The sequence below is a fragment of the Moschus berezovskii genome, chromosome X, assembly GCF_049115385.1.
Source record: "Moschus berezovskii isolate FMDL1 chromosome X, NW_MosBer_1.0, whole genome shotgun sequence".
In the NCBI taxonomy this organism is placed as follows: domain Eukaryota; kingdom Metazoa; phylum Chordata; class Mammalia; order Artiodactyla; family Moschidae; genus Moschus; species Moschus berezovskii.
The window spans coordinates 53,159,633-53,180,648 of NC_142488.1; the positions used below are offsets into that span (position 1 = coordinate 53,159,633).

Consider the following 21,016-nt stretch of genomic DNA (forward strand, 5'->3'; position numbering starts at 1 on the left):
TGGTGGTTTTCAGAGGCAGGCTTTTGTCCCTTCCCTGAAGGGTGTTAGTCCTTTGGTCTTTTTCCAGTCAGAAATTACTAATGTTGGGTATGTAGACTCTTTAGAAACTGTCTTTAGCTTTTTTCATAATGAGTTATAAATAAAAGGCTTCAGGGAACCATAAATGAGTTATTGAATGAACCTGGCTTTGGTATGGTTCAGATTTCGGATAGCTAATCATGTCCTCCTCTTGGATTGGAAGGCTGTATCTAACCCATTTGCATTCAGCTAGAAAGTTAAAAAGACACTATTGACCAAGTTGAAGAATAGTTTTTAAATAAAAAATAGCTTGGTACTAGAGAAAAATTATATTAATCCAAGTAGAATTATTTCCATTTCTGTGTGATAAAAGTAACACTCATATTTATTTTTAATTTGGGCAGTTCTTATAAGCATTTATGCAGAGTTCATAAATGCCAATAAGTTAATGTGTCCTATTTACAGTGGCTTTTTTTTTTTAATCTTATGTGGTATATAAAAGACTGTTGGTCTTTTCAGTCCCCTAGGCTCAGCCACTAGTTTTGCACTCCATGCTCCCTTAATGCTAGGGGGAGTCATCAAGGACTTTAAGTTTTTAGACTACTAAAACCCTGTACAAGGGAATTTATATCATGGTTGTATATAGTGAACTCTTGTGCTGGCAACTGCTTCTAGAAATCAGGAACAAAGTCTTTAATCTGCTGCCATATCCATTTGTTGAGCTTTCGATCTTTTTCCACCTCAGTCCTCCCTGAACTCTCTCTACCATGTCAACTTTGCTAGGTTCTTTGCTGACTTGTACCGCTGAAATTCATAGCTTATTAGATAGCTAAGAAGCATAGGTAATACAGTAGGAGGCAGTAATGCTATCTGAAGAAGAGATCCTTGCCAGTGTGACAATGGCCTGACCTAAAGTTCTGCTTCTCAGAGTGGGTAGTAGGAATCCCAGGGACCATGACAAAGAGACATACATGAGATAGACAGGAGAAACAACGGTGGATGGCTCCAAGATTAGATAAGGGATTGATTCTGGTTTTATGATATACCAACATAGAAATTGGTTGTTGATTTAAACTTTTCATCTTTACTAGTTGACAGGTAAAGAAAACAAAAGTGCTTGTCTTCATCTTCATTTCCTACTGAAATCATCTACTTTATTGGAAGGGGGTGGGTGGGTGGGTGGGTGGGAGGTGGAGCAGATAGATACTATCTCAAAGCCCAGAGGAACAATGGGCAAATTCATAAATTTTAGCCCTATCATAAAGGCTTACTCTTTAAGTGAAATACTTTTGCCTTGATTAAAGCTATGAGTATGTGAATATAGTGCCCAGTCCTTGGGCCCTATCTCAAAAAGTACAATCTGTATAGTGTATAGTTCCTAAAATTATCTCTTAAATTAAAGAATAAATGTTATATATATATATGTATATATATTTGAGGTTGGCAAATTTTGGGGGCAGGATACAAAAAGCAATGATCATAAAAATACAGTATTATATTGGAGTTCTTCAGAATAAAAAAATGTTCATTTTAGATGTCACTATATATCTAAATGCACATATCTCAGTGCATTTTAGATGTATATATATTTCCCATGTAATCAGTTTCCAGATTAACATGTAAAACATTTCCAGCACCTCTGAAAGTTATGCTCATGTGCTTTCACAGTCAGTACACCCTCTCAGAGGTAACTGCTAATCTTTTTATCACCATAGATTAGTTTTGTCTGTTCTTGTTCTTTAAATGAAATAGTAGAATCATACAGTGTTTGTTTTAGTCTGGTCTGTTTCGCTCAATGTAATATTTTTGATAGGCATCCACTTCATTGCATGTATCAGTAGTTTGCTCTTTTTTTGTCGCTAGGCAGTATGCTAATTTGTGTATAGGTATGTCTTGATGGCTCATTCTTGCATGCATGCCTGCTAAGTTGCTCAGTCATATCCAACTCTTTGTAACCCCATGGACTGTAGCCCGCCAGGCTCCTCTGTTCATGGAATTCTCCAGGCAAGAATACTGGAGTGGGTTGCCATTTCCTCCTCCAGGAGAACTTCCTGACCCAGGGATCAAACCTGAGTCTCTTATGTCTCCTGCATTGGCACCACCTGGGAAGCCCCAGGGTCATTCTTAGTTTTTGTCTATTGTAAATAAAGCCACTATGAAGAATCAAGTCTTATTTTGTGGACACATACACTGCTTTCTCTTAGGTGTACTTGGATGTACAATTTCTTGGTCCTAGATTAGATATACAGATTTCCAAAGTGGTTGTACAATTTTACACTCCCACCAGCAATGTAGAGTTCATACTGCTGTACATATATTTTTAGTGAAGTTCCTGTTCAAGTCTTTTGCCAGTTGTCAATTGGTTGTCTGTTTCTTATTGATTTTCTGAATATAAATCCTTTGTCAGATATATGCATTATGAATGTTTCCAGTCTGTGGCTTGTCTCTTCACATTTTTAGTGACATTTTAAGGAACATATTTTTATTTTGATGAACTGCAATATAACACTGTATCTTTTATGATTATTGCTTTTTTGTATCCTGCCTAAAAAATTTTGCCCTCCTCAGGGTCATAAGGATATTCTATGTTTTCCTTTAAAAGCTTTATAGTTTTAGCCCTCTCATTGAAGTCTGGCCAAATTTTTTTTTAATACAAATTTACATCAGTGAAAATGTTTTGAGCACATGTCCCCAATGTACATAATTTTATTTAGGATGATACAATCTACCACCACCAATATTAAATACTTATAAGGCTTATTTTCTAATTAGATAAGCATAAATGTAATCAGAACATCCATTATCACCCTTTCCAGTAGATCATTTGTGTATATCCTGGGACATATAAATCCATCCTACAGACTACTGTCCTAAACCACCAAAAACTAAATAACATTTTTGACAAACACTGATAATATTAAATGTCAGCAAAAGATTTCAGTGTCAACAAATGGCTAGAGTTGAGAAAGTGTGAACAGTATCCCAATGAGCATATTTGCTGATAATGTAAGAAACTCTGAGTTTGCTCTTGCACAGTGATTTTTTTCTTCCTTATCCTAACTTATGGAGACAGCAGGACTGATTGACTTAGTAGGAGCAAAGACCAGCTTGCTTTTGTTTGCTGATGTAGGATACAGTGCTCTTAACTCCCTACCTCTTTCCTCATCACCAAGTTCTTAGAGCTGAGCTTGGCTCTGGACTGAGTTTTTGCGAAGATGTTTAGAATTTGACTTGGGATAATCCCTGGGGAAATTTAATGATTTGGAGCATTGAGAGCTTTCCTTATGAGGATTAGTAAAATAGATGGCAGTTAAGCAGCTTGGGAGGAATGAGTTGTCTGTAAAGATTGGTCATACTCTAGGGCACAGTTCCCTTTGTCCAAGGTCAGGAGAGCCAGTGGTTCTGATCCACAGAACTTTATATTCTGGGGCAGCCCCTTGTAGGATTCTTAGTTGGTAAGGGAAAGAATATGTTCTTTGGTGTCCACCTCCTCAGTCTGGTTCCACATAGGAATTACTACTTAGGACCATGCCTATTTACATCTTTTTAGTTGGTTGATGTTTTTTAATTCTCATTTATTTAAGAGAGGGGCTTTTGTTTTCTGTTTTGCCTTTGGGGAAGCTGGGGTAAGGTAGGGAAGATGAAATTAGAAGTGACAGTTTCTTGTTTTTGAAATCTAGACTACTTTGGAGTTTGGGTTGAATAGAGAGTGACAACCTAGAGGGATGGAAGGTGAGAGGGAGGTTCAATAGGGAGGGGATGTATGCATACCTATGGCTGATTCACGTTGATATATGGCAGAAACTAACATAATATTATAAAATAATTATCCTCCAATTAAAAATTAAAAAATAAAAGAAACAAGTTAGGGTAGGTAGTTTGTCTGCAGCGCAGACTGTTGAAAGCCATGGCATAGGCTGCAGAGGTTTCAAACCCTGCATCTCCCCTGTCCAGGTCACTCTGATTGATTCCTCCTAGCATGAGCAGATTCTAGGGGATACCAATGGGGTCAGAGAGGGAAGATCAGAAATAGCCCCAACTTGTGGTCTGCTCAAGTCAAACTTTGTTTCAGAATAAGCACAGACTTTATCTATTATTTGATGATCCATTCCTGATAATTAAACTTCTCAAAGCCAGATTATCTCCATCTCTACATTTTCTCTCTATTGATTACACAGAAAAGGCCAAATTGCTGAATTGGTGTCTGGAGTGTTACTCAAAACTTGAAAATCTTTCCAAAAGTTATAAAAAGACATTCAGAGAATATACTTTTTTTTTTTTTGATGCATTGGGTCTTAGTTGCAGCATCTTTCAGCAGGGCATGCTGGCTCTTCTTGTGTTGTGTGGCTCAGTAGTTGCAGCTCATGGGCTTAGTTGTCCTGCAGCATGTGGAATCTTAGTTCCTTGACCAGGAATCGAACCCCATGTCCCCTGCACTGGAAGGCAGATTTTTAACCACTAGACTACCAGGGAAGTTCCAGAGGATATACTTATTTTTTAAAGCAATTTAGTTACTGTTGGGCTTCCCTGGTGACTCAGGTGGGAAGGGTCTGCATGCAGTATAGGAGACCTGGGTTTGATCCCTGGGTCAGGAAGATCTCCTGGAGAAGGAAATGGTAACCAACTCCAGTACTCTTGCCTGGAAAATCCCATGGATGGAGGAGCCTGGTAGACTACAGTCCATGGGGTCGCAAAGAGTCAAAACACAACTGAGTGACTTCACTTTCACAGTTACTGTATTCTGAGTGGACCTTTTCCATTTATGTAATTCAAAAAAGTTAATTCACACAATTAGCTATGTTGTTTGCCTTCTTAGACAGTAAACAAGCTGGTGGAGGTAGGAGAATGGCCAGGTACAGTGGTCCCTAGGTATCCATGAGTGATTGGTTTTAGGACCCCTGTGGATACCAAAATCTATGGAAGCTCAAGAATCTTACAGTTCGCCCTACCTTAAATATATGATTTTGCATCCATGAATTCAACCAACCAGATGAACCTGTGGGTTCAGGACTGTGATGTAATCTGGCTAGAAGTCCTAGAACTGGACAACGAAGTTTCAGTTAATTGCCTAGTTTTTCCAATAAATATTTCATAGTAAGCAGAGGTATTAACAATCATACCATTGACTTTTTAAAAAACATTTTATTTTGAATTTGGATATAGCCAATTAACAATTTTGTGATAGTTTCAGGTGAACAGTGAAGGGACTCATCCATACATATACATGTATCCATTCTACCCCAGACTCCCCTCTCATCCAGGCTGGCGTATAACATTGAGTAGAGTTACGTGTGCTACAGAGTTGGTTATCCATTTTAAATATAGAAGTGTGTACATGTCCACCCTAATCTCCTTAACTATCCCTTACCCCTTTTCTTCCCAACTGCAACTGTAAGTTTGCTCCCTAAGTTTGTGTATCTCTTTCTATTTTGTAAATTCATTTGTATCATTTCTTTTTAGATTCCACATATAAGAGATGTTGTCCAATATCTGTCCTTCTCTGTCTGACTTACTTCACTCAGTATGACACTCTCTAGGTCCATCCATGTTGCTGAAAATTGCATTATTTCCTTTTTTACTGGCTGAGTAATATTCCATTGTATATAAGTACCACATCTTCTTTATTCATTCCTCTGTTGATGGACATTTAGGTTCATGTCTGTCATGTCTTGGCTATTGTAAACTGTGTTATGATGAATATTATGGTGCAAGAATCCTTTGGGATCATGTTTTTCTCCAGATATATGCCCAGGAATGGAATTGCAAGGTCATATAGTAGCTCTATTTTTAGTTTTTTAAGGAACCTCCATACTGTTCTCCATAGTGGCTGTACCAATTTACATTCCTACCAACACTGTAGGAGGGTTCCCTTCTCTCCACATCCTCTCCAGCATTTATTATTTGTGGTGTGAGGTGATATCTCATTGTAGTTTTGATTTGCATTTCTCTAATAATTAGCTATATTAAACATCTTTTCATGCACCTCTTGGCCATCTGTATGTCTTCTTTGGAGAAATGCCTATTCAGGTCTTCTGCCCATTTTTTGATTGGGTTGTTTGCTTTGATGCTGTTAAGCATCATGCTGCTACTGCTAAGTCACTTCAGTCGTGTCCGACTCTGTGTGACCCCATAGACGGAAGCCCACCAGGCTCCCCCGTCCCTGGGATTCTCCAGGCAAGAACACTGGAGTGGGTTGCCATTTCCTTCTCCAATGTGTGAAAGTGAAAAGTGAGAGTGAAGTCGCTCAGTCATGTCTGACTCGTAGCGACCCCATGGACTGCAGCCTACCAGGCTCCTCCATCCATGGGATTTTCCAGGCAAGAGTACTGGAGTAGCTTGCCATTGCCTTCTCTCTGTTTGTAAATTTTGGAGACTAATCCTTGTCAGTCACATCATTTGCAAATATTTTCTCCTAATCTGTGGGCTGTCTTTTTGCTTTGTTTATTGTTTTCTTTGTTGTGCAAAAGCTGAGTTTAAAAAGATCCCATTTGTTTATTTTTGTTTTTATTTCCATTATTCTGGGAGACATTGAAAAAGATATTGCTGTGGTTTATGTCAATGTTCTACCTATGTTTTCCTCTAGGAGTTTTATAGTGTCCAGTCTCACATTTAGGTCTTTTAACCCATTTTGAGCTTATTTTTGTGTATGGTGTTAAATAATGATCTAATTTCATTTTTTTTTACAAGTAGCTGCCCGGTTTTCCTAGCACCATTCATTGAAAAGACAGTCTTTGCAAAATTGTGTGTCTTCCCTCCTTTGTCATAGATTGACCATAGGTAAATGGGTTTATTTCTGGGTTTTCTATCCTGTTCTATTGATCTATGTTTTGTGCCATACTATATATTTTTTTTATTTTTTCAAAAACAATTTTAGGAATCTTTACTTAAAAACAACCTTATCTTAAAATGGAGTAACTTTGGTTTTACAAGCAGCAAGCAAAGTACAGAAGCAAAAGTGCATTATAGGAGCATTAAGTTCTACATTAGGTCACAGCGTCTAATCTGAAATCACACCCATAATATCATTTTTCAGGATATCTGGGAAATAGTTATTTCCCAGGATGTCTGAACCATAGCTACTCTATTTTGACTTTTAATTGTAAAAAAAAAAATTTTTTTAATAGCCAAAGCAGATTTCACCATTAATGACGTCAGTGTTTTTCTAGGTATGAGAAGATGCAAGAATTGGAACTCATAAAACCTTTTTCTGAAAAGATCTAACTATCTGAAGGCCTGTTCTGCCAGTTTTTTTTTTTTCAGAGCACAGAGTGCCTCATTCCTGATTTTCACCCTGAACTTCTTTCAGGGGGTGTTGAAGGTCAGCAGCTTGCAATGGTCATGATTTAATCTTTGTAGAGGCAGCTGGCAAGTACCAACTTCCAGTCATCAGGGTCCCTTCATAGCCACATATCTGACCATGTGACACCATTTCATGGCCATTGTGTCCCACGGTGCTGGGAAGGCTCATTCCCAGGTCTAGGGAAGTGATGGGCCACTCAGTGTGCTAAAATTGGACCAGGCCTTGCAAGTAGCAAAAGTCTTACTAGCCTCCTGGTCCAGGAAAATATTTCCTCTTGTTGCTTTTTCCCATACCCAGAGTCACATTATTACAATTATTGATCTCATATGGAACTGTCAGTTCAGCATTATATCACAGGCTCAGTGAAACAAGTGACATAGAAAATAATATAGCCATATAGCAGTTATTAGTAAAATAAGAATTATAAGTCAAGAACTTTCATTAGATAAAGCCTGGTATACCCCAAGTCACCTGACTTCATTTGTTAAATGATTATAGTCTGGTGTTAATCTCCTGGTTGTACATTATGGAGCATCCGACCTTTATCTGAAGATTGGTTACTGAGATAAGCCTTAGAAACTAACCTAGAGTGTCCTTTTTAATAACTTAATTAAATCTTTTAGCAGTATCACGTAACAAGGAACTGTCTCAGCAGTGAGTCTTAGTAAACACTAAACATTAGCAAAACTAGAAACTTAATTTAACAATTTACAAAACTTAATATTCCATGATTTTTCATTATGGAGGCCCTGTAGCCAGGGAGGCTTTAACCCATCAAATAAAAAATGAGGTTTGTCAGGGAGCTTGGAAAAGCCAAGCAGCCATCTTGGATTTCCCATAGCCCTGACTCTGATTTCCAGCTATTGTTTTTAATTTTCCAATTTAGAAGCAGACTGTTGCCATGGTTTAAGGACATTAGGATGGCACAAGTCTAACAGAGTTTTTGTATAAGCAGAATGAGCTTTTACATGTCTACAAACCCGACAATTGGATTAATTTCTAAAACTAGCATAGGATCAGGTCTATGGTAGAAAAGCATTTGATTTATATGCAGAGGGCTAAGAAGTCAAGAAAACATTATAAATGATCATACAAATCAGGTCCAGCATCTTGGGCAAGCTGTCTACCTCTGATGTCGTCGTCTTCTCATCCTGGTGTAGTGTAGTTTCTTCTGAAAAAAGTCCTTCCATCCAGGTTGGAGACAGTCCTTTAAATTATGTCCTTTTTTTTTTTTTTCTTTTTTTAGTCACGAAGCATCTGATCTTCATCCAAAGATAGATCACTGAGATAAGCTTCAGAAACAAACTTAGGGTGTTCTTTAAGAATTCAATTAAATTTTACACTAATATCACATAACAGCAAGGAACTATCCAAGAAATGAGTCTTACTACCTCCATTGGTAGACCGCCATTAACAAACTGGGATTTAACATTTATTGAAACATCCTTGTCTCCCTAAAATCACCCTCATTTTTACCAAATATAACCAAATTAAGACTTGTTTAAAAAATATATCTGTTCTCAATAAACTTGACCTGATTATTTATATAACCATAGACCCCTAGGGGGGTCTATTTTGATGACTGTAGCTTTGTAGTATAGTCTGAAGTCAGGGAGCCTAATTCTTCCAGCTCCGTTTTTCTTTCTCAAGATTGTTTTGGCTATTTGGGGTCTTTTGTGTATCCGTACAAATTTTAAGATTTTTTGTTCTAGTTCTGTGAAAAATACCATTGGTAATTTGATAGAGATTGCATTGAATCTGTAGATTGTCTTGTGCAGTATAAGCTTTTGACAGTATTGATTCTTTCAATACACGAACATGGCATATCTTTCCATCTATTTGTGTCATCTTCAATTTTTTTCATCAATGTCTTATAGTTTTCAGAGTACACATATTTTGTCACCTTATTAGGTGGGTCTGTGCATGCTAAGTTACTTCAATTATGTCTGACTCTTTGCAACTCCATGGACTGTAACCCACCAGGTTCCTCTGTCCATGGGATTCTCCGGGCAAGAATACTGGAATGGGTTTCCATGCCCTCCTCCAGGGGATTTTCTTGACTCAGGGATCAAACCCATGTCTCTTACATCTGCTGCATTGGCGGGTGGGTTCTTTACCACTTGCACCACATGGGAAGACTAAGCTTTCACTTTTGAACCTGCCTGGTGGCTCAGATGGTAAAGAATCTGCCTGCAGTGCAGGAGACCTGGGTTCAATCCATGGGTTGGAAAGATCCCTTGGAAGAGGGCATGGCAAACCACTCCAGTATTCTTGCCTGGAGAATTCCACGGACAGACAAGCCTGGTGGCTTATAGTCCATGGGGTCGCAAAAGGTTGGACATGGCTGAGTGACTAACAGTTTCACTTTAGGTAGGTTTATTCCTAAGTGTTTTGTTCTTTTTGATATGATTGTAAATGGAATTTTCTTAAATTTCTCTTTCTGATCTTTCATTGTTAGTGTATAGAAAAACAACAGATTTCTGTGTATTAATTTTATAACCTGCAACTTTACCAAATTCATGATGAGTTATGGTCATTTTCTGGTAGCATGTTTAAGATCTTCTATGTATAGTATCATGTCATCTGCAAACAGTGACAGTTTAACTTCTTTTCCAACTGGATTCCCTTTATTTATTTTTTTCTTCTCTGATTGCTTTAGTTAGGACTACCAAAACTGTGTTGAATAAAAGTGGGAAGAGTGGACGTCTTTCTCTTGTTTCTGATCTTAGAGGTAATGCTTTCCACTTTTCATCACTGAGTGTGATGTTAGCTGTAGGTTTGTTGTATATGGCCTTTATTGTGTTGAAGTATGTTCCCTCTATGCCCACTTTGTGGAGAGTATTTTTTTTTATATCACAAATGGGTGCTGAATTTTGTCAGAAGCTTTTTCTGTTTGTATTGAAATGATCATATAGTTTTTATTCTTCAATTTGTTGATGTAGTATATCACGTTGATTGATTTGTGGATATTGAAAAATCCTTGTATCACTGGATAAATTCCAGTTGATTATTGATATATTTAATGTATTGTTGGATTCAGATTGCTAGTATTTTGTTGAGGATTTTTGTGTCTATGTTCATCAGTGATATTGCCTATAATTTTTTTTGTGTGTGTGGTATCTTTGTCTGGTTTTGGTATCAGGGTGAATGAGTTTGAAAGTTTGAAAGTTTTCCTTCCTCTGCAATTTTTGGGAACATTTTCAGAAGGATAGGTGTTAACTCTTCTCTAAATGTTTCAAATAATTCACTTGTGAAGTCATCAGGTCCAGGACTTTTCGTTTGTTGGGAGTTTATAATCACAGTTTCAGTTTCAATGCTTGTGATTATTCTGTTCATATTTTCTAATTCTTCCTGGTTCATTCTTGGGAGACTGTCCTTTCTAAGAATTTGTCCATTTCTTCCAGATTGTCCATTTTGTTGGCATACAGTTTCTCATAGCAGTTTCTTATGATCATTTGTATTTCTGTGGGGTCAGTTGTAACTTCTCCTTTTTCATTTCTAATGTTATTGATTTGAGTCCTCTCCCGTATTTTTTTCTTGATGAGTCTGGCTAAAGGTTTGTTAATTTTGTTTATCTTTTCAAAGAACAAGCTTTTAGTTTCTTTGATATTTACAATTGTTTTCTTTGTCTTTATTTCATTTATTTCTACTCTGGTTTTTATGATTTCTTTCTACTAACTTGAGGTTTTGTTTGTTCATCTTCCTCTAGTTTTTTAGGTATAAGGTTAGGTTGTTTACTTGCAATTTTTCTTGTTTCCTGAGGTAAGATCGTATTGCTACAAACTTCCCTCTTAGAACTGCTTTTGCTGCATCCCATAGGTTTTGAACTATTGTGCTTTCATTTTCATTTTCCTCTAGGTATTGTTTTATTTCCTCTATGATTTCTTCAGTGATCCGTTGGTTGTTTAGTAACATATTGTTTAACTGCCACATGTTTGTATTTTTTTTATAGTTTTATTTCTTGTAGTTTATTTCTAGTCTCATTGCACTGTGATCAGAAAAGATGCTTTATGTGATTTCAATGTTCTTAAATTTACCAAGGTTCACCTTGTGACCCAGCATGTGATCAGTCCTGGGGAATGTTCCATGTACACTTGAGAAGAATGTGTAGTCTGCTGCTTTTGGATGGAACGCTCTATAAATATCAATTAACTCCACCTGCTTTAATGTGTCAGTTGAGGCCTGTGTTTCCTTATTAATTTTCTATCTTTATGATCTGTCCATTGATGAAAGTGGGGTGTTAAAGTTCCCCACTGTTATTGTGTTACTTTTAATTTCTCCCTTTATGGTTGTTAGTATTTGCCTTACATATTGAGATGCTCCTATGTTGGTGCATATATATTTGTAACTGTTCTGTCTTCATCTTGGACTGAATCCTTGATTATTCTGTAGTATCCTTCTTTATCTCTTATAAGTCTTTGTTTTAAAGTCTATTTTGTCTGATAGGAGTATTGCTACTCCAGCTTTTTTTGATTTCCATTTGCATGGAATACCTTCTCCCATCCCCTTACTTTCAGTCTGTAAGTGTCCCCAGATCTGAGGTGGGTATATAGTAGATAGCATATGTTCAAGTCTAGTTTTTGTATACACTGAGCCAGTCTGTGTTGTTTGGTTTGTGCATTTAATCCACTTAGATTTAAGGCAATTACTGATACATATAATCATATTGCTGTTGTAATTGTTTAGTCCCTAAGACATGTCTGACTCCTTTGCAACCCCATGCACTGAGCCCACCAGGCTCCTCTGCCAATGATCCTATTACTATTTTCTTAATTGTTTTGAATTTATTTTTCTGTTGCTCTTTTCGTTTTCTTGTGTTTCCTGCCTAGATAAATTCCTTTAGCATGTGTTGTAAAGCTGGTTTGGTGGTGCTGTATTCTCTTAACTTTTGCTTGTCTGGAAAGCCTTTGATTTCTCCATGAAACCTGAACAAGACTCTTGTTGGGTAGATTATTCATGGTTGTGGGTACTTCCTTTTCAGAACTATAAATATATCATGCCATTCTCTTCTGGCTTGTAGACTTTCTGTTAATAAATCAACTGATAACTTTATGGGAGTTCCCTTGTATGTTATTTGTAATTTCTTCCTGGTTGCTTTTAATATTTTATTATTCTCTTTAATTTTTGTCAGTTTGATTACTATGTCTTGGTGTATTCCTCCTTGGGTTTATCCTACCTGAGCCTCTGACTATTTCCTTTCCCATGTTATGGAAATTTTCAACTATTAGCTCTTCAAATATTTTCTCAAGTCCCTTCTCTCTCTCTTCTCCTTCTGGGCCCCCTGTGATATGAATGTTGGTGTGTTTAATGTTGTCCCAGAGTTCTCTTAGGCTGTCTTCATTTCTTTTCATTATTTTTTCTATATTCTGTTTTGTGGCAGTAATTTCTACGATTCTGTCTTCCAGGTCACTTATCTGTTTTTCTGCCTCAGTTATTCTGCTATTGATTCCTTCTATTATATTGTTCATCTCTGTTTGCTTGTTCTTTGGTTCTTCTAGGTTTTTGGTAAACATTTCTTGCATCTTTTCCATTCTTTCTCCAAGTTCCTAGATCATCTTCACCATCATTATTCTGAATTCTTTTTCTAGAAGTTTGCCTATTTCCACTTCATTTAATTGTTTTTCTGGGGTTTTATCTTGTTCCTTCACCTGAGATATAATCCTCTGCCTTTTTGTTTTGATTAACTTTCTGTAATTGTGGTTTTCATTCTGGAGGCTGCAGGATTGTAGTTCTTCTTGCTTCTTCTGATTGCCCTCTTATGGATGAGGCTATTTAAGAGGCTTGTGCAGAGTCCCTGATTGGGGGAGTGGTGGTAGGAAAAACTGAGTCTTGTTCTGGCAGGCAGGGCTGTGCTCAGTAAAACTTTAATCCAGTTGTCTGCTGATGGGTAGGACTGCATGCCCTCCCTGTTCGTGGTTTGGCCTGAGATGACCCAGTCCTAGGGTCTACAGGTTCTATGTTAGGGCTAATGGCGACCTCCAAGAGGGCTCATGTCAAAGGGCACCTCCCAGGATTGCTATTGGCAGTGCCCCTGTCCCTGCGGCAAGCCGCCACTGACCCTTGCCTCACAGGAGACACTCCAACACCAGCAGGTATGTCTGGTTCAGTCTCTTATGAGGTCACTCTTCCTTACCCGTCAGTCCTGATACACACAAGATTTTGTTTATGCCCTCCAAGTGGAGCCTGTTTCCCCTAGTCTTGTGGAGATCCTGCAATTGAATCCTTCTGGCCTTCAAAGTCAGATCCCCTGGCAATTTCTACTCCCTTTGCCAGATCCTCAGGTTGGAAACCCTGATACGGGGCTCAGAATCTTCACAATAGTGGTAGAACTTCTTTGGTATTACTGTTCTCCAGTTTGTGGGTCACCTACCCTACAGATATGGGATTTGATTTTATTGTTATTGTGCCCCTCCTACTGTCTCATTGTGTCTTCTCATTTGTCTTTGGACGTGGGGTATCTTTTTTGGTAGGTTCCAGCATCCTTCTGTCACTGGTTGTTCAATGGCTAGTTGCAATCTCAGTGTTCTCACAGGAGGAGGTAAGCACATGTCCTTCTAGTCCACCATCTTGAACCAATCACCATTGACTTTTAATACTGCTCTTACACTATTGTAATAAGGATTCAGTACCTGCTGGTTATTGTTACTGATGATATTTCTCCTGCTGATGCATTTTTTTCACAAGATAAATCTGGTTTAACTTTTCTTTCTTTCAGTTCAGTTCAGTCGCTCAGTCGTGTCCGACTCTTTGCGATCCCATTAATCACAGCACGCCAGGCCTCCCTGTCCATCACCAACTCCCGGAGCTCACTCAAACACATGTCCATCGAGTCGGTAATGCTATCCAGCCATCTCATTCTCTGTCGTCCCCGTCTCCACCCACCCCTAATCCCTCCCAGCATCAGACTCTTTTCCAGTGAGTCAACTCATCGCATGAGGTGGCCAAAGTATTGCAGTTTCAGCTTTAGCACCAGTCCTTCCAATGAACACCCAGGATTGATCTCCTTTAGAATGGACTGGTTGGATCTTCTTGCAGTCCAAGGGACTCTCAAGAGTCTTCTCCAGCACCACAGTTCAAAAGCATCAGTTCTTCGGCGATCAGCTTTCTTCACAGTCCAACTCTCACATCCATACATGACCACGGGAAAAACCATAGCCTTGACTAGACGGACCTTTGTTGGCAAAGTAATGTCTCTGCTTTTTAATATGCTATCTAGGTTGGTCATAACTTTCCTTCCAAGGAGTAAGCGTCTTTTAATTTCCTGGCTGCAATCAGCATCTGCAGTGATTTTGGAGCCCAGAAAAATAAAGTCTGACACTGTTTCCACTGCTTCTCCATCCATTTCCCATGAAGTGATGGGACCAGATGCCATGATCTTTGTTTTCTGAATGTTGAGCTTCAAGTCAAACTTTTCACTCTCCTCTTTCACTTTCATCAAGAGGCTTTTGAGTTCCTCTTCACTTTCTGCCATAAGGGTGGTGTCATCTGCATATCTGAGGTGCTTGATATTTCTCCCAGCAATCTTGATTCCAGCTTGTGCTTCTTCCAGCCCAGCGTTCCTCATGATGTATTCTGCATATAAGTTAAATAAACAGGGTAACAATATACAGCCTTGACATACTCCTTTTCCTATTTGGAACCAGTCTGTTGTTCCATGACCAGTTCTAACTGTTGCTTCCTGACCTGCATACAGATTTCTCAGGAGGCAGGTCAGGTGGTGTGGTATTCCCATCTCTTTCAGAATGTTCCACAGTTTATTGTGATCCACACAGTCAAAGGCTTTGGCATAGTCAATAAAGCAGAAATAGATGTTTTTCTGGAACTCTCTTATTTTCTGCATGATCCAGCGGATGTTGGCTATTTGATCTCTGGTGCCTCTGCCTTTTCTAAAACCTGCTTGAACATCTGGGAGTTCACGGTTCACATATTGCTGAAGCCTGGCTTGGAGAATTTTGAGCATGACTTTACTAGCGTGTGAGATGAGTGCAATTGTGTGGTAGTTTGAGCATTCTTTGGCATTGCCTTTCTTTGGGATTGGAATGAAGACTGACCTTTTCCAGCCCTGTGGCCACTGCTGAGTTTTCCAAATTTGCTGGCATATTGAGTGCAGCACTTTCACAGCATCATCTTTCAGAATTTGAAATAGCTCAACTGGAATTCCATCACCTCCACTAGCTTTGTTCGTAGTGATGCTTTCTAAGGCCCACTTGACTTCACATTCCAAGATGTCTGGCTCCAGGTGAGTGATCACGCCATTGTGATTATCTTCGTTGTGAAGATCTTTTTTGTACAGTTCTTCTGTGTATTCTTGCCACCTCTTCTTAATATCTTCTGCTTCTGTTAGGTCCATACCATTTCTGTCCTTTATCGAGCCCATCTTTGCATGAAATATTCCCTTGATATCTCTAATTTTCTTGAAGAGATCTCTTGTTTTTCCTATTCTGTTGTTTTCCTCTATTTCTTTGTATTGATCGCTGAGGAAGGCTTTCTTATCTCTCCTAGCTATTTTTTGGAACTCTGCATTCGGATGCTTCTATCTTTCCTTTTCTCCTTTGCTTTTCGCTTCTCTTCTTTTCACAACTATTTGTAAGGCCTCCTCAGACAGCCATTTTGCTTTTTTGCCTTTCTTTTCCATGGGGATGGTCTTGGTCCCTGTCTCCTTTACAATGTCACGAACCTCCGTCCAGAGCTCATCAGGCACTCTATCTATCAGATCTAGTCCCTTAAATCTATTTCTTACTTCCACTGTATAATCATAAGGGATTTGATTTGGGTCATATCTGAATTGTCTAGTGGTTTTCCCTACTTTCTTCAATTTCAGTCTGAATTTGGCAATAAGGAGTTCATGATCTGAGCCACAGTCAGCTCCTGGTCTTGTTTTTGCTAACTGTATAGAGCTTCTCTATCTTTGGCTGCAAAGAATATAATCAATCTGATTTCAGTGTTGACCATCTGGTGATATCCATGTGTAGAGTCTTCTCTTGTGTTGTTGGAAGAGGATGTTTGCTATGACCACTGCGTTCTCTTGGCAAAACTCTATTAGCCATTTCCTAGTTTAGTCAAAAGACTTAAGCAAGTATCTGCCATGTGTGTGTGCTTAGTCATTCAGTCATGTCCAATACTTTTCAACCCCGTGGACTGTAGCCCACTAGGGTCCTCTGTCCATGGAGTTTCCAGGCAAGAATACTAGAGTGGGTTGCCATTTCATACTCCCGGGGATCTTCCCGATTTAGGGATGGAACCTACATCTCCTGCATTGGCAGGCAGATTCTTTACCACCACCTGGGAAGTCCAAGTAATATATCTAATATTTTTTGTTTAGTATAAAGGCTACTAGAAAGCCAGTAAATACTGTTAAGTCCATTTTCTTTGTCTTTATTCTCAAGAAGCCAATTTGTCACTTTGTTGACAGATATTAGAGCACTTCATGCTTCATGGATTCATCAAAAATTTCCAGTTCACCAGCTCATTAGCACAAAATGGGCTTCAGAAATCTATTTCTCTCAGTGTCCCAGCTGTGCTTTTACAAATGTTCCGACCTTGATGGACCACTCTGAAACAATGGATAAAGACCACAGGGAGATGAGAGATGGATGTTGATTAGTTAGTTTCATAGGAGTGAAACATGAGTAAAGGCAAAGCACAGTGGGATTATCTGTGTCAGCAGAATGATAATGCATGACTTTGCTAACTGTACACAGGTCACTGAATGTCAGAGATCCACAGGTCCTCAGAGGTCATCTAGTCAGATCCCCCCACCACTTTTTAACCAATAGGGGTAGAAGAGGCCAAAGGAGGGGAAAGGGACTTGCCCAAGGTCAATCAGGCTTCCCTGGTGGCTCCATGGTAAAGAATCCACCTGCTGATGCAAGAGATGTGGGAGACACAGGTTCAATCCCTGGGTCAGGGAGATGGCCTGGAGGAGGAAATGGCAACCCCACTCCAGAATTCTTGTCTGGGAGATCCTATGGACAGAGGAGCCTAGTGGGCTACAGTCCATAGGGTCACAAAGAGTCAGCCATGACTGAGTGAACACACACACACACACACAAGGTCTATCATCCCTTCCCAACTTTCCAAACACCAGCTGGCTTTTGGCTATTTGACTATGCAATCAATTTTCAACTATTTGAGCCACTCACTGCTAGCCCAATGATCACTTAAATATTCCAAAGTGACACATAAGTTAACCATTGTTTACATTGGGCTTTGTAAAGATGTGTGTTTATTACTGACATTCCAATGTGTCTGGGTACAATCTGAGAATTCACCACACTTCAAATGAAACAAGAAAGAAACCCTGAAAGTTGACCAGTCATACTGAATGGATAGCATCAAATGATGCTGTATAGCCCCTCAAGCAGGATATGCTATTCCAAACATGTATGTTGATTCACACCTCTCCTGCATCCCAACCATTTATAAGTTGCACTGTAAGAAGGGAAAAACAATATCTTTTATAGAAGAATATGCATATTGTTTTTGCTCCCTTTCTTCTTCTTTCCCTTCTCTTTCCTTTTCATTCATTTTCCTTGCTAGAAAAAAATGAACAGCCGCTTTATCTTTTATATAAACAAATAAGTGGTTGAGCCATTGACCTGGAGAACTGGCTGTCAGGATGCCAAACAATAAATGGGAAACATGCTGGATCCCATGAATATAGAGGTGGAGGAAGGAGGAGGAAGACCAGTGAGCAATACTTTTTATGAGAATCCAAAAGTCAGGAGGAGTAAGAAGGAATCTGTTGTATAGCTCAGTGAATTCCCTGGGTCTGGGAAAGAGCTAGTTTGGAGTATAGTCCAAGGGCTCTTCAACCAAATGGAGTTTCATTTCCTGATCTGGCCCTGTCTGTACTTTGGGATTGCGCTGAGTGCCCATAATTTTCTGGTTGGTTATCTGCAAATCCTCACACTTGGGCTAAAATTGAATTATTATTATTCATGTTCTGAAGGTGATACTGCTGATGACTGAGAAAGGGCATGGAACCGAAAAAGTGGCATAAACAGTTGGCTTGAGGCTACATTCCAAGAAAGAGTCCCTGCAAGGATTCAGATGGTGGCAGCCAGAGTGGCAGTAGGGAATGAAAAATGCCTGAGCTTATGATGCAGCCATAATTAAGCATTTTGGTTTAAGAGGTACCCCCGTTTCATTTTCTCATCTAGAATAAACAAATCTTGTTGATGTAACAAAGTGCTTAATAAACCCGAGGTGGTACTTAATATCAATACATATTGAAGGAAAGACTTGCTATGGTTAATGGTAATATGGATAATTGAGTTACATGAATTTAAAAACAGGTAGAGTAAATTAAGACTAATATACATCAACAGGAAAAATCTATTAGTATTCATTGGTTAGATTCCTGTTTATGGTTCTTTGTTAGCCTAAGGAAGCCCTTTCCGATAACTAATGCCTGTTGAAAATCCTGCCTGATATTTTCTGTGGATGCCAAAGGAATGAGTCATTCACACAGAACTTCTGACATTCAAGTATAGCATTTTGCTTCTTTTTCTTTTTTGGCAGCAGTGACTGTGAAGTAATAATGATGATGACAATGGAAATAAGAGATCCTAATTAATTTGCTGAGAGTTGTTCCCCATTTACCAATATTGGCTTGTTTTGTCTTGAGTGGTGGCCCAGGTACTAGAACAAAGGTATATATATATATATATATATATATATATATATATATATATATATATATTCAGTGTCACTTGGCTAACCTATGATTTGTCAGACAAAGGTTAATTTAAAAAAATGTTGGGTTAGCAGCAATAAATTTAATAACAGTCTTTGATTAAGTCAGAACTTCAGTTTATTTGATGGGATTTTTAAAATCCTGAATTAATATTTTTCTCTGAGCTCAGGAGGTCTCATCTGCCAAACTGCACATGAGCTGGCCAACCAAAAGCTCATCAAGATTCTAACTTACACAGTATGGGGATAGATTGGAGCGATGCTATAAAAGACTGAAAGAAAGATTGGAACAAGAGTAGAAGTAAATGTAAAAATACCTGCAGCAAAAACCAGTCCTTAGTTGTCCAGTTTAGAACCTGACTTTCCCTAAGAATTACATGGTTTAATCATCTTCAACTTTTTTTTTTGCTCCCGAGAGAAACAAACAAACAAACATTTCTTCTTGATTCCATTCGTAGGTTGGACCTTTTTTCACCTGCCCATCTTCATGGACATATGAACTTTAGATGGTAATCTACCCCTGAATCTGGGAGCTATATGTGCCTCATTCATTTCTGTATCTCTAGCAGTTAGTATATTGTCCCTTGCATACAAAAGCTTTACTAAAAATTAACCAAAAACTTTAGAATAGATTAAAGGATGGATGACTCCTATCACCATGGATGGAATTAATGTTCCCATAGGTAGAACTCACCTCTGTGATAGAAAAAATGTTACATACAAAAGTAGATGTAAATCAGGATCCTTAGGGGACATTCTGCTTTGCTTTCACCTACTCCAGTGGCTGTTAGTTCTTCCTTTGGTTTCAATGCCCACCTCCCAGCCTCACTACATTCCTGCCAAGATTGCCCTTGACCACTGGAAATTTTGTAGGCTGTGCTGGAACAGTTAATACCTATATTCCCAAGTTTTGCCCAGTGCCCACTGTGTGACAAATACTGGAAGCACTGTGCTAGGCACTTGTTGAAGAGGTATTGATAAATGACCTTTGTATATTTTGTGATTCCATTCACAGAAGGTTGAGCTGGTAGCCACCTTCAAAGTCTTCAGAGTCAACCCCCTTGCTGCAATAATCAGAGCTCACATTCATTGAGAACTTACTGCCCCCAGACACTTCATATACTAATGGCCCTGTGAGGTAGGGATGCTTATTTTCTGTATTTCTCATTTGGGGCCATTGAGACATGGAGATGTTAGGTAAATTACTTGGGGTCACACAGCTAGGAAATATTGGAGCCAAGACTCATGCTCAAGTTTGTCAGACTTCAGAGCCTACTCAGAGAAAAAAAACTTGCCAAAAGTCATTTTGAGCCTAGTTCTTCTGGCCCTAATTTGTGTTCACGGATTGCTATTCTATGCTCACACACTGAGGTTTCTTAAAATATCATTTTGTTATTTAGAAGCACTTGTCTCCCCAAATGGACTGTGGATTCCTCCAGGGCGGAGATTGCATTATATCTGTGGTGCCTTCTCCCCTGAGGGCATGCCCAGGCTTTGCTTTCAGTAAATAATGGCGTGTGACCAGCTTCTTAGCTGTTCTTTCAAGCATCTTGGTGTCATCCCCCAGGACTTTTTGTGGCTCAGAGGTTGGGAGGAGCCAGGAAGTAGAATTTTGGGGAAGGAGTTACCTCACCACCTGCTTTCTGTTTTGTTCTGTACAATACAGATTGAAGATGGAGGCAAGGCAGCCTTGTCCCAGAAGATGAGGACTGGTGATGAGCTGGTGAATATAAATGGCACTCCATTGTACGGCTCCCGCCAAGAGGCTCTCATCCTCATCAAAGGCTCCTTCCGGACCCTCAAGCTGATTGTCAGGAGGTAAGGTACAGGGAGATTTGCTGTAAGGTGCAGGGGCCACTGAAACCGCTTGGTTGGTAATAAAGCCTCATTAGAGGTATGTCTCTATCAATATCAAGGAAAGAGGTGTTTCACATGAACAGAATTTTGCAGACAACTGACGCAGAAAGGCATAAGAGAAAGGGCCTTTGGTTCAAATTCTAG

The 21,016-nt window shown here is 39.0% G+C and overlaps 1 protein-coding gene across 2 annotated transcripts in view; it reads left to right on the forward strand.

Annotated features, from left to right (window-relative positions):
- SHROOM4 (shroom family member 4) overlaps positions 1–21,016 on the forward strand; it is a 256,710-nt gene that overhangs the window by 106,201 nt on the left and 129,493 nt on the right. Inside the window, exon 2 of one of the 2 annotated variants that reach the window (XM_055393845.2) lies at positions 20,682–20,833. In XM_055393845.2, the coding sequence (XP_055249820.1) occupies positions 20,682–20,833 (152 nt within the window). Of the gene's footprint in view, positions 1–20,681; positions 20,834–21,016 lie in introns of those variants that run through there. The other variant, XM_055393847.2, reaches the window with a different exon arrangement.